Below are 14067 nucleotides of genomic sequence, written 5' to 3' on the forward strand. Positions count from 1 at the left end.
AAATCACTGCTTCTGGATCAAGAGGAACTAGACCAGACCCTCGGAAACCACCCTTGACATTTTGTTCCGTGAAAACAGCTTGATATGCCAATTTAAAAGCAGGAAAGAAATCATCCTTCGTGATGTGTGTAATGTTGGCTCGCGCAAGAAACGAAATCTCGGCACCATATGCCTTTTTCAACGGACTAAAAACTCCGACATCGAGTGGCTGGGTAAGATGTGAAGAATGAGCAGGTAGACAGAGTGGAATAATGTTGTTTGCCTTGCAGTATTCGTCAAATTCGGCGTTGATGTGACTTTCGTGACCATCAAGCACCAACATCCGAAATAGGCCCTTTTGACGCGTTTTTGTACAGCGATTGAAATGCTGAAGCCATTCGAGACCAGTATCATGGTCGGTCCAGCCATTTGGAGTTGTCTTGACCACCCAGTTGGACGGGACGTGGCCACCAGAGTACCAAGCAGCAAGGTGAAATCGTCCTGCAACACACAGAAAAGGCGGCACCACGTAACCATCTGCTGCGATGCTGCAAATCGCTGTCGCCCATTCTCGATTGCCAGGCTGAATAGCCTTTGCTTTTCCAACACGTTCTGATCGTGTAACTACCATTTGGGCGCGAATCATACCCATCATAAAGCCAGTTTCGTCAAAGTTATAAAAGTCGCCGTCTTGGATACTGTATTTGGCACGCATGTTGATAATAAGTTGGAACCACGCGTTCAACACGTTTGGATCTTCTTGTAAGGCCCTTTGATAATCATAGACGCGAGTAAAACGCGTCTGGAGCTCTGATCGTCGTTTAATAAACCGATCTGTCCAATTCTTCCCGACGCGTCGCGAGTTGCGCTTCGCGGTTAGAAGATTGGCCATATCTTCCACATCGCATCTCCGGGGCGAGAATCCTCTGGAATCCAGATCAAGTATGTACTGGACAATGGCTTCCTCTTCGTCTAATGTCAAAGTTGGTGATCCGTTGGTCTTGTCGCTTCTAGTAGTCCGACCGGTCATTCTGTACTGCAGTGTCGATCGAGGCACGTCAAACTGCGAGGCAAGGCGTCTGATACTCAATTGAGGGTTCGTTCGCTTCGCCTCCATCGCAAGAATGATTCGGGACTCGAGAACGTGCACCGGCATGATCGTTGCGTGGAAAATGCAGTCGCAAAGTCGATGTCATGGTTTTGGTGAAAAGTGGCCCGCTGAGTGGGGTGGCCCGCGGAGTGGTGAACCACGTTATACTATATTTAAAAGCTCACCCTATATATATAATAGGAAATACGTACTATTACGGTTCTATCTAAGCGCTTTCCGCGTTTGCTGTTGGTGTATATCGTACCCAACAAGACAGTCCTGCAACCCGTCCCTATAAAGCAATAACATACTTACGCTAGATGACTATGGCCTACCCCTCACAATCTAAGCCGCTCCACAGAAAGATGTTTAGCATCCAACGTCTACTTGGAGAAGGGAAATTCGGCAGGGTCTACGTCGCCCGAGAAAAGTCAACCGGGTTTATTTGCGCATTAAAAATCCTCTCTAAGAAGGCCTTTTACGTGCTCCAAGCCGAGGAAAGGGCTTTCTATGAAATCGAATGCCAACAGAACCTGCGTCATTCAAGTATCTTACGCTTGTACGGCCATTTCCATGACTCTCAGAACGTCTACTTAGTCTTAGAGTACACTGATAGAGGAGATCTATACGATCACATACAAAGCGAAGGTCCATTCGACGAGGACAAGTGTGCACAGTACATGGCGCAAATGGCATTTGCCGTCGATTACCTTCATCAAAGGCGTATCACTCATGGGGACATCAAGCCGGAGAACATCCTCATTGGCTTACATGATGAGATCAAGATTGCGGATTTTGGATGTAGTGTATTGGGTAAGGGTAGAGACACTCTTTGCGGCACGCCCGCATACTTGGCCCCTGAGATGTTCACGGTTCACATGCATGGTGGATACTATGAAGGCCCATGACTTAATGAAACAAGTAAGTCTGATTTTCTCATAGTATGTGGTTTTTTGATACTCACCAACATCACCTACTGGCGATCAAACCAAGCGAAAGAATTTCGCTACGAGAAGTGCAATCGCACCCTTGGATCCTGAAACATTGCTTGAAGGACCAACAGCAGGCTATTGAGCATCAATAGGTGCGCTAGAGTAACACCGTAGGTGAGCAACACTCACAAAGGTTTTCTATTCTATCCTATTTACACGTAATAGCATAACGGATGAGTTAGAAACATTGTGACTAAGCCAATTTAAATAATTGCGATATATAAAAAGACCAACATTTACTGCTATATAGGGTGAATAAAACCATTAGGACCAAGAAATTTGTATGTAGCAAGTTAACACCTAGACCAGAGACCTCAGGGCGGCGAAATTCGGACTCTGCAACCTCCTCGTGGTGCCGCCTGGGAACCTATCTTTTCTAAAGGTAGAGCCAGTGCAGAGACGTTACGGCGCGCAAGTGCAAGTGGTGGCGGGCGCTGCGCACGAAGTTTTTCTGGTGCGGCGGAAGGGCGGGATCGGACCAGAAGTGAGGGATTTTGGCGTCGCACAAAAATTTTCACACGCGCCACCAACCACCAAAACACCAGCAAAATCGACAGATATCGAGAGACCGAAAACCGAAATGAGAACGCGAAGCTGCCCAATTTCGAGGGAACTAGGTAAAAACCACCCGACACTGCTTCTCGGGGCAGAGACAGGGCACCCTCACGCCTCCCAGATCTGGGAAATACCTCCAGACAGACAGACACTGAGGCGGGTTAGTCATGGGATAGATGGAGGCTACGCCGGCTGGGTAGCCCTCAGGACAGCCTAGGGCAAGACATGGTCGGCCTGCCGAAAACCAGCTGTGAGGCTGGAAGCACGGTCGGAGACGGCGGCGGGTAACGGGAAGCTGGCCCGGGGGGTTGTGCCCTCGGACAACCAGTGGGCCGTAGCAAACACATTCGAGCAGCAGGCTACAGAAAGGAAACAACCCCGACTCGCACTCGGGCTGCTGGAGGAAGGAGGGTGTTGAAGAATTGCCCCTAGGGGGACCGGTCGGATATGGTATCGCCTTAGGGCCCGGCCTCCGGGCCCGGCCCTCACTCGGATCGTACCCGGGGTATCACGGCATAACGGGAGGAACGCTTGGGTCACCGCTCGCGCCGGGATGGCGCCGCGCGCTTTGGAAGCTGGTAGGGTGTCGCTATTGTGGACTGGACGTAGGGGAGGACCTGAGAAGGGGTGTGTTTGGCTCGAGAGGACGGACGCGCATGTCGATAGGCTTAGAGAGGGATATGCCCTTGCGGCCTGCTTAAGGTGCAAACTTCTATTTGGGTGGCTAAGGACTGGGCGGTGGCGAGCCGGTGGTCTGGACGCCCGCTAAAGGGGCTGGCTACCCCTTTGACTATTAGGACCCCTAGGTACTGAGAGGGCTCCAGTAGACTCTCTCTCCCTGTTTTGGGGAAAAGGTTAGGGATTGCGGACTGTAGGAAATAGAAGTATAGTCACACAGACGAAGGAAGTAGCAGCCAGGATCTTCCAGGCCTGGCTCAAGACGGTGCCAAAAGAGCATACTATCATCTACTCAGATGGCTCTAAAGCCCCTGATAGCGCTACAGGATTTGGCTTTGTTATCTACCGTAAGAATAAACGCATAGCCCAGGGCTGCGGACGCCTCGGCATAGCAGAAGTATTTGATGGCGAGGCCGAAGGGGCGAGGGCAGGGCTGCGACGGGCCCTCCTTACCTCCCAGGGCCAGCCTATACATATCTGTATCGACAATACCAGCGTTATCCAGGGGATCCGAGGCATGGCCCCAGACTCCTCACAAGCTGCCTTCCTTGAGATCCAAGAGGCAGCTAGGATATACAACATACAAACCCACCGGTCCCCAGGGCACCAGGGTATCAAAGGAAACGAGGAAGCAGACATCCTAGCTAAGGAGGGCACAACCCTGCCAGTCCCTAGGGGCCAACTAGCTACCCTATCAGGGATCAAACGGCTTGCTAGAGAGCGAATATACCGCCAGCATAGAAGATGGTGGAAGCAAGAGGCAACGCCCTTCTACACCCAACTAGGGCTTAAGGCTTTCCTCGCCTGCCCTCCTGAACTGACCCTGCCACGGGCGATCCTTCACCATCTCCTAGCAGCCCGTTCAGGGCATGGAGACTTCGAGCAATATCACCAACGCTTCAACCATACAGAAGCACTACCTACCTGCTCCTGCGGGGAGGCAAAGGCAGTAGACCACCTAGTCTACTGCCGAAAGACCTTAGTGAGGCGGCTTCAGTGGCCCACCCTCCAACCTTCTAGTTCACAGGAGCCTATAGGGCCTATAGGATCTCTTGAGCAGTACTATAAGGGGCTAATTACTGATCATGAAGGCTTCCAGGCCTTTCTCTCCGTGACAGACTTCTTCCAGAAGATCTGCCCGCGGTACTAGGGACTAGGTCTTGACCTAGACCTTAGTAACAACCCCCTCCTCGTAGAGGACCGGAAGACCACAACGGAACTAGGGAACCAGCGGGAACTAGGGACGAATAGAACACATAGTAGCCCACGGGCAAGATTTGGAGGACGTTAGGAAGAGGCGTATACTGTAGAGTATATAGCTTGAGCCGGCGGCCCTCCACGCCATATACCCCTCGGGAGGTCGGCCGTAAGGGCGGCCGCGCCCTTGCCGCCACGGCGTTAAATATAACAACAACAACAACAACAACAGAGACCTCAGCCGCTGGGCGCGCGCAACCCGTTTCTTCGATTGCCACACTAGATCTTCGTCCGTCCAATGGTCCCTAGCCCGTAGATCAGCGGCGCCTGCATTTCCGCGGCGGCAGCTTTCTCTTGGGTGAAATGCCCTCAGTTCGGCGTCCCCTACCGTGATGAGACGGCTTGACTGAGTGCAACTGGGCATTCATGTTGGCAACCGTCTGGTGCCAGTCGGACATGGCCCGCACTGTAGAGGTAACCAAGACATTTTGCCGTCGAAGGCGGACGTGATTTGGAATGTTGACCAGCAACGAAACCAGTAAGGATACAGCGCCTGCAACGAGTAGTTCCGCCATGGGGGTATAGCTTCCTCTTGAGCTAGTCATACTTAAATACCCTTCGATTCTCCTTATAGACAGCGGTACCATGGCTCGCTGCGGCATCAGATGTCATGCTTAGTCATTAAAAACGTTCGTCGAGTCAAATGTACATAGCACTTTATTGAAGAATGTTTGTCACTGTGTTACGGCATGCATCTGTCAAATTGTGTCATTGTGAGTGCTCCGATCTGTAGTGTACAGCCGAGACCCGGCGTAGTTGCGCTAGCTGGATGGCTGGTCAAATCTTGCTAAACATGTCCAAGGGCCAACTTAGATGGCGTGCCCCTGCTCATACAATATCGCAGATCCTTATTTATAACCACCTTAATGGATGCCGCAAGGTGCGCTATGTTGATTTGATTCTGTTGGAACGAATGTGGTCGAATTTAACATAGGTGGGTCCGTCACGCCATTATACAAACACGTGCGTATTAGCTCTTGCCTACCCCTGCCCCGTCTCGGCGTTGATTGGATGTGACACAGAGTGGAGATCCTATTGATCCACTTACGTATCTGTTCAGAGCTTAGGTTCCTGCGGCATACGTAGCCCGGCATACCCGGCGTAACCCGGCGTAACCCGGTATAACACACCATGCCCCAAACAGTTCAGTGCCCCCACCAGCAATCCACAGCCACTGTCACCTCTGATACACGAAGTGGACGGACCCAATGGAGAAGCGAGATTGCGGGCTTTCTGACCGTTTATGACTGGCACATCACTTTTAAACTGTCTGCTGTCCACATTGTTAGCTATGGAAGTTGGCCAAGCCTGCTGAAAAGAATGTATGGGCGAATACGGACATGATAAGTCTATGCTTCTTCAGTTTCTGTTGCTTCTCGGTTTTCTTTTTTTTTCCTTACTGGTAAAATCAGCTTTCATAATTAGGCTATGCTTAACCTAGCTATAGCTACCGTTTCAAGGAGTCCGGTTTTTTGCCCGGATTGTGCGTATGGATGCAGGGGGTCAGCCAGTCGTTACAGTAAGAAAAGGCCAGCTGCAACCGGTATATCAATGTGGTTATCAAAGGACAAACACCATAGCTATAACCAACAGCCGCTTATAACGACGCACTACACCAAGACGTCCAATGTTCACTCTCAGGAACAGCGGCAGCCGATTCATTGCTGTTGATGAACCGCATCACAGTCGGCAGCACGCCGTGTACCCCAAGAAATAAATAGGCTGCAAGTTCCGCCGTCTCTTCTCTATAACACCACTACTAGCAGCTGAGCATAGCCTCATCATTTCACTTATCGCCTATTACACATAGTTCTTAGCATGGCTGCCAACTCAATTAGCGACGCCTTTTATGAGGTTCCTTTGCTGGCTAATGGCGATTTCAGCTCCCCCCCCAGACAATCTCAACGAAGTCTTGGGAGCTATGAGAAAGACGCGTTACGGAACACACGACTCTGAAGCAGCATGTGACGGAGAGAGGGGTGGAGGGGGACAAAACCAAGCGCTGGCGCAGCTGCACTTGGAGAGAAAAATTCAGCATCTGCTTCTCTACATCTCGAAACTGTCGGAAGTACAAGGCAGACGACCGGCGGGCCGGTGTGAAGTTCAGCTCGAGTCCGGAGATACAGACAGCAGCCGGTCGGAGGTTGGGTATTTTGGTTGACTTCATTTTGCCGCATTCCAGTGGATGACCGTGCATGGATAATGATGGATGCTCGGTGCTTGGGCGAAAGGGCAGCTGCGGCATTTGGTCTGGGATTGGGTGTGGATTCTCGCATCGGCTGTTTGGAAACAAAACTTGATTCGCACCTTCTGTAACAGCAGAGAAATAGAACAATCGCCTTCACCTGTAACCGTAGAAGACTTATTTCTTCACTCCGCTTAAGTGCTGCTTTAGATTCAGGCGGCAGCCAGGATATATACTATACAAATCCACTGGTCCCCAGGGCACCAAGGGATAAAAGGAAACGAAGAGGCTGACAGCCTAGCCAAGGAGGGCACAACGCTGCCGGTCCCTAGAGGCTTACTGCCAACCGTATCAGGGATTAAGCGGCTTGCTAAAGAACGCAAACAGCACCGGCATAGGAAATGGTGGAAGCAAGAGGCATCCCCCCGTTATACCCAGCTAGGGCTGAAGGCCACCCTTGGCTGCCCTCCTGAATTAGCTCTACCAAGAGCTATCCTTCATCATCTCCTAGCAGCTCGATCGGGCCATGGGGACTTTGAACAATATCATCAACGCTTCAACCACACAGAAGCACTACTTACCTGCTCCTGCGGGGAGGCTAAGGAGGTGGACCACCTGGTCTACTGCCGAAAGACATTAGTGAGGAGGCAACGGTGGCCTACCCTCCACCCTTATAGTCGGCGGGAGCCTCTAGGACCTGTGGGCTCTCTAGAGCGCTACTTTAAGGGGCTAATCATCGACTCAGAAGGCTTTCATGCCTTCCTCAGCGTGACAGATTTCTTTCAGAAGATCTGCCCGCGGTACTAAGAGATAGGCTGCAGCCTATCTCTAAGCAACCGGAAAAAAAAAATGTTATAACGGAACTAGGGCACCAGTGGGAACTAGGGAAGGATGGAACACGTAGTAGCCTGCGGGCAACACTTGGAGGACGTAGGAAGCGGCATGTGCTTAGAGTATATAGCTAGAACCTGCGGCCCTCCACGCCATATACCCTTCGGGAGGTCTGCCGCAAGGGCGTTTGCGTCCTTGCCGCCACGGCGTTAAATATAAAACCAACAAACAAACAATTAAGTGCTGCTTTCACTATGGTATGACCTCGAATGCGTATCAGTCTGATCATCTTTGTGGCCGGCAAGCTAGGCCTAACCTCGTCTGAACGAGGTACTGCCATCACCCTTTATAGACCTTTCCGGCCACGTCCGATCCTGTTGTACCACTTCACCCTGGGTCGCCCAATCGGCGTGACGGACCTGTCAGCAGACTCCTCTCTCTCAGCTATGCGCCATGTCTTATCAGTAGAAGAGGCACAACGCAGATGATGGTCGCCACTACAGCAAAGACACTCGTCGCCCTGGATCACGTAGATCGATGTGCGTGTAGGCAAAGCAATATGAGTGCTTGAGTAAGGTTGGATCTGCCTTGAAAAGAGCGGAAGACAATCCGGCGTCTAAGTGGTGTGATAATGAGTAAAGTAGGCTGTAACAGACTTGCCGCACTGGTTTCTAACAGAAACATCACAGCTGTTTGTTTGTGCAGTTCCCTCTCCCCATGAACAAGCTGCCTGAATTATGTGTACATAGCTCGTCTGCGCCAGTTTGAAAGACCATCCGTCTTGTTCTGCCTCCTCAGTAACCGCGCCGTGGTGACCATCACCTGTAAACTTGACAGTAAAATCTTTAATCAGAGGAAGACGGCTTGAAATTGGTGACAAGTCGTCGAACGAAATTGTGCATGCCCGCATAGATGTATTGCTTCTCTTACATGCCTAAAGTGCTTTTCGCTCCAGCTTCTTTGCTGCCTGTCCTACTCAACTGCTTGACCCGTTTGCGCCCACCTCCCCTTCGACCCTTGCCTTTGACTGCTGTCCGCTGTCGCCGGAGATGCGGGCTGTGCGCATCTGAAAAGTCCGCATTCGTCATCTTCTGGCCTTCGTAATGCCTGACGAGCTCGGGAAACTTGCGGATCATTCGCTTATAAGGCTCTTCCGACATCTCTGGGGAGCCTTCCCAGAGAACCACCAGAAGTTTGCCGCCTTTGGGCTTCGTTATATCGCCCATGACCCGGAGAGGGTACCAGTGCTCGTCGCATTTCCGACCCCCAACGCTTTCCCAGTACCGGTAGAGGAGTTCCGGCGCTCCAAGCTGCACAAAGCCCTCGGGTTCCCAACGGTCGACGCGTGCGCCGGTAGATGATACATAGCAGACTTTCATCTCATAGCGGATGTAGCGTGAGCCCGTTGAGCGATGTCCTTTGATGGCAGCGCTAGAATAATCAATCGGTTCGACACGACTCGGAATGCTGCTTAAGCTTGGCCACTGCTGCCATAGGATTCCAAGGAAGTTCATGTTCATGTTGCTGAGCCGGCCTGGGCGACAGGTTATCACGACGAATGGAACATTCCAACGTTGCGATTCCTCGTCTGTTCCAATACTTATACCGTGGATGACGGTATGTTGCTGCTAAGCCTACAAGCCAGGCTGCAGTCTTGCTTACTCCGTATGATACTCCATTAGTAGAAGTGGGTCTCGTTAGTTGAGCTGCATCGCCGCAGTCCATAACATAACACCCAGCCGATGGGGAAATGGCAGATGCGGATGGCAATCCTCCAAACCACACGTTTGACGAGGCGGCCAGGTTTGACCGACGACACTCGTGATGTGTCATGCAGCTGTTTCTGTTTGAGATTGGCAACCCGGGCGACCCGACCCACCAGCCTGAGAGCCCCTATAACTTGCTCTGTTAGGCGGCAGGCGGCAAGCGTCGACGAACCTCGCAATCATCCTCGGAATCGAGCCTACACAATGCAAACAGTGGAGGGATGACAAAGTTTGTATCATTAGGTCTTACAGTACTGCGGCAGACTCTCCGGAGTTGGATCTTCTGCACAATCTCCGACCGCTCTATGCAGCGATACAATAGGTTCAGCGGGGAACACAACGGAGAGTAAAGAATTCTTAGGCTGCCAGCTTGGAAACAACCCATGCGTTCAACACAGGGGCTGACTACAACAATAGATGACTAAGGCATATCTTTGCGCTCATCTATCGTCAAATTGGCGGGTTTCAACCCAGCGCGAGGGGATTTGTTACAAGCAGTCAACGTTATAATTAGTTAAATCAACACTAGGGTCTGCTTAGAGAAGCTGAGGCATAACGCGTAAAGCAGTATCACAATGTCGCAAGAGTCGTTCAAGATAGGCCGGGGTTTTCAAGGGTTATGGTTGTAAGGGTCTAGGACAAGGTCGATGCCATTGGTCTAGCCTACTACTACGAGTACAATAAATCTTCTTGAAGAACAGGAAACAGAACCGTATCCTCCCTATTTCCTGGGCATTCTTATAACCTTGCTATTGACCTTGTCGATGTTCCTGGAACCTTCTAGCAAATGCGCCATTGGATTTGGTGGGTCCAATGAGTCGTGGCTGAGGGTCTTGCCGAAGGCCGAACACCGGTCCATAGACCGTGACAATTTGGGCTCATTCTGACCTTCTTCCGTTTCCTGGCCCTACTGGCATCAACCTCTGCTTGGAGTGCCTCAATCTTTCGCTGGGCTACTGCTAATTGGTATGCCTTCTCATCAAAGCCCTTCTGAACCTTCCGAAAAAGCAGGCGCTGCGTATGCTCATCGTTATCCAGCTTTCTGAACAGGCTGAACTGAACCTGAAGCTCATCCCTCTTCTTGGGGGTTGACCAAGGGACTGCTGATGTATCTGCCGCCCATTTTTCGCTTGCTTTACCATCAGAGAGCCCTTTACAGACCTGACCAGCTGGTTTGGCAGGGGTTGACGTGTTAACAAGCAGCAGAGGGCTCATGAGGGGTCTGGCCATACTGACAGGCCACAAACCAGTCCATTTCCAGCCACTGATGATGTTCTTGCTTGTCAGGGCTGCCTTACGCGCCTTGCCATAGCATATAACGAAGTTTCTCTTGCCCACAACTGTACCAGCATCCCATTCAGCCAGTAATCCAAGCTCCTTCTTATATGCTGCCTTGAGGGGCCCAAAAACCGACTGATCAAGTGGCTGAAGGACGTGTGACGTGTGTGCTGGCAAGAACAGCAAGTGTATCTTGTTCCTGAAGCATGTATACATAAATGCAGTAGTCTCATGGCTTCCATGACCATCTAAGATCAATAATCTGACCTCTGAGGGGTCTGCTGGCTGGGTTGAAGGGATGAAGACCTCTGTTAACCACTTGACAGCTGTAGAGTCTGAAGTCCACCCGTTTTCTGTAGCTGTGAACTTCCAGGATTCGTATGGCGTTAGATCTAGAGGAAACCACTGCTGTTGGACATTCTTGCCCTTGTATATAACAAGTGGAGGCAGTGCCTTGCCAGTTGCAGAGATACACTCGATCAGAGATGTCCAAGCACGCGATCCAGGCTGTTTCTTGCGGATAGAACGAGTTTCTGATGATCCAAGGACAAGCCCATTTGATCCTCTGCCTTCTAGAATACCAGTCTCATCCATATTGTATCGATTGGAGGCCTTGATGGCCATGATCTCAGGTACGGCGAGGTGCTTGAACCATTGCCTGATGACATTAGTTGAAGCTCCATTGATACGCTGGGAATCGATTGCTCTGCTTCTTTGGACCCTTACAGATGGGTTTCTCTTAATAAAAGACTGCGCCCAGTTCTTTCCGAGAGGCTGGGAGTCTCCATGGACCTGTAGGATGCGTTCAGCAAAGTCCTTGAGTTGTTGATGAGTGGAGGCAGGCCTAGGGCAGCCTGAATTCGAACCCATTCAGCTAAATGGCTTTCCTGGCTTGCAGAGAGCCTTTGCAGATCAGAAAAGGCTATATCCCTTGCCTGATGACCCTTCATACGATTTTTCAGCGTTGATCGTGGTATACCCCATTCAAATGCAGCTTTTTTTACGCTGGTACCGCGTGCAATGGCTTCAAGAGCCTGGTTGATGTCATCTTCGGTATATTGAGGCATCTTGATTAAAAGAAGATATATACGAAAGATGAAGGCGATTGGAGTAAAATTGGTGAAGTTGTGGAAGATTGAAGTTGGTGGTCATCATGGCGGTGACGCATTTTTGGGATGGCCAAATGTGGGGGGTGGCCAAAAGTGGGTGACGGACGTTATCCGTTGACTTCCACCGCGGACGGCATGAAACAGTGCCGAACGGCCTGCGCTGTCGACTGAAATTATTGCTTCCTCATTGAAAAATGCTTGGTGAAAGATAGCCCTGTCATTGCCACTTGCAGCAGCTCGATGAATTTGGTCGCTCACCGCGCTTGTTGATTTGAGTCATTGCCTTTTCGTTGTTCAAAAAAGCAATAGAATTTGTCCATCCGTCTGGACACTTATTGCAGGCCGCAACGAGATGTGTGTACGTGTCTTCTGTGCCAGTTACTGTGCAATGTTCTCTCCATGGCTGTTGCAATTGTAGAACCCGACCAAACAGGAAATTTTGCAACGGTGTGGTTCTCAGACAGGAGAGCCAGATGACATGCCGTTCACCCACTAGCCGTCCGGCTTCTCAAGTCTGCTCCGCATTCGGCTAATGCTTTTATACGACGCAATGCGTGTGTCTCATCTTCCAACGTTGCTGCCCAGTGAATCGGACGAAGTTCATCGAATTCCTCCGTATTACACTCGACAAGATTGTTGTTATGGCTCAGTCTTTGAATATCAGAAGGTATTGAGTCAAGTACCGCTTTGATCATATTTGCATACGGCCTTTTGTTTTTGGATAGGTCTGACACAAGTTCAATGTGAATACCTTGTGCATTGATCTGAGTCGTAACCCTGGCACCATTGGAAGACCGATTTTCAGAGTAATTCAATTCGCACAGAAGAGGATCTTCATAGCAAGATTGACGAGTTATTATGTCTATGTCATCAATTATGCTGGCAGAGGTGCTGCTGTCGTACTCTGACCCAAGTGCATCATCTCTTGTCTTCCTGAGCTTCCCAAATTCAAAAGCCGAGGCAATAGAATGCATGTCAAACACACCAAACACTCCGAAATGTACGAACACCCTGCTTGTCCATCTCTGATCTTTACAATGAGAGCACCATTGTCAGAATATATTGCTCCACCAAGTAGAGTAGATTCCTGACTTGTCCCTACTCTCGGATTGTCTTGATAAACTTTGATGATATCTTTTCCTTCGTATGGGAGCTCATACTGGCAAGTTTTCCACTGGACACCAATGCATCGCAACCCTAGGAGCATATCAACCTTTGGGAACTGTGTCTTGTGCTTAAATCCGAATCGGAGGATAACTATCGATTTCCCTGACCCAGGCCGATAAGTCATTGTGATGTTTCGATCATTGATGAAACGATGCGGCGGATGAGCATCAATAACCAAGAATGATAACGGAACAACATTCGTTTGTATCTGAAAGCGTGGTTTGATCGTAATCTCGGGCAGATTGTAGAAAGGCTTTGGTCTGACATCAATCTCTTTTAATTCGCCTTCGCTTGCCAACTCTTTTATAGTGTTGCTGAAAAGTCGAACCCCATGCCCTGAAGTAGGGATTCGAGCGTATTGATCGCCCCACAAACGTCTCAGAACTATGCATACTTCTTCTCGTATGTACCCCTTATGAGATCTGGAGACGATGCAATTAAGCTTGGCGAAATAATCATCAGTTTTCGTTCTGATGGGAAAGTGCCGCGCACTTATTTTGAGATCTTGGCTGGTGATCGTTAATGAAGAGCTCTTTCCAGTCACCCATGGTGAATGAGGGAGGACGTGGTCTATCCCAAGTCGAGAAAAAGCCCTAGGGGATTCAACAAGTAAGCCGTGAATTGCATCCATCTTGGGTTCGGTTTGGGGTTTTCTTCCTTCGGTTGCCCAAAGAAAAATTAAATGATCGCCGTCCTGTCTCAATATCTCTTCTTGCAGACGCATAAATGCTCTGTGTCCTTCGCCATACAAAAGGTGCATGTTGACGTTGGACAGGCCAAGCAAACAATATGCCACGTCTTCAAGTCGTTTCGTATGTCGTGGAGCAGCCCGGCGCATCCTGTCAGCCACATTGATTTCACTCAGTGGCATATTGCCCGCTAATAAGTGTGCATCAATTCCGGTGCTAATTAAGAGACGTTGGCAAAATCCGAGCTGGTCGGCCTTTTGGAGGTCAGCATGTGATCCCAGCAGACATGGGGCTATGCAACAGACCTTTTTGCAGCCAATGTGTGACCAGTTATAATCATTGAATTCCACAACTTGAGGGGCGATAAGTTCTTGGAAGGTCCAGCCTAATGTGAACTAGCTTTTTGTTCAAAGCTACTCGTACCAACAATATCTGAGAGATAGGCATGACAGACGCCGGCTTTCTTTACCATTCATAAACGGAGTTGATCG

General features: G+C 50.1%; 2 protein-coding genes across 2 annotated transcripts; both read right to left on the reverse strand.

Moving 5' to 3' along the window:
• Positions 1–8493: 8493 nt before the first annotated feature.
• Positions 8494–9087, reverse strand: CGGC5_v017056 (uncharacterized protein; the record flags this gene model as incomplete). The annotated part of the gene is made up of 1 exon (XM_032028247.1): positions 8494–9087. The coding sequence occupies one exon, from the start codon at positions 9085–9087 to the stop codon at positions 8494–8496; it is 594 nt and encodes a 197-aa protein (XP_031875456.1).
• Positions 9088–10113: 1026 nt separating this feature from the next.
• Positions 10114–11678, reverse strand: CGGC5_v017057 (uncharacterized protein; the record flags this gene model as incomplete). The annotated part of the gene is made up of 2 exons (XM_066153719.1): positions 10114–11269; positions 11338–11678. The coding sequence occupies 2 exons, from the start codon at positions 11676–11678 to the stop codon at positions 10114–10116; spliced, it is 1497 nt and encodes a 498-aa protein (XP_066006914.1).
• Between the last annotated feature and the right edge of the window lie 2389 nt (positions 11679–14067).

Source organism: Colletotrichum fructicola, assembly GCF_000319635.2.
Source record: "Colletotrichum fructicola Nara gc5 chromosome Unknown KSG_Nara_v1_contig11, whole genome shotgun sequence".
Lineage (NCBI taxonomy): Eukaryota > Fungi > Ascomycota > Sordariomycetes > Glomerellales > Glomerellaceae > Colletotrichum > Colletotrichum fructicola.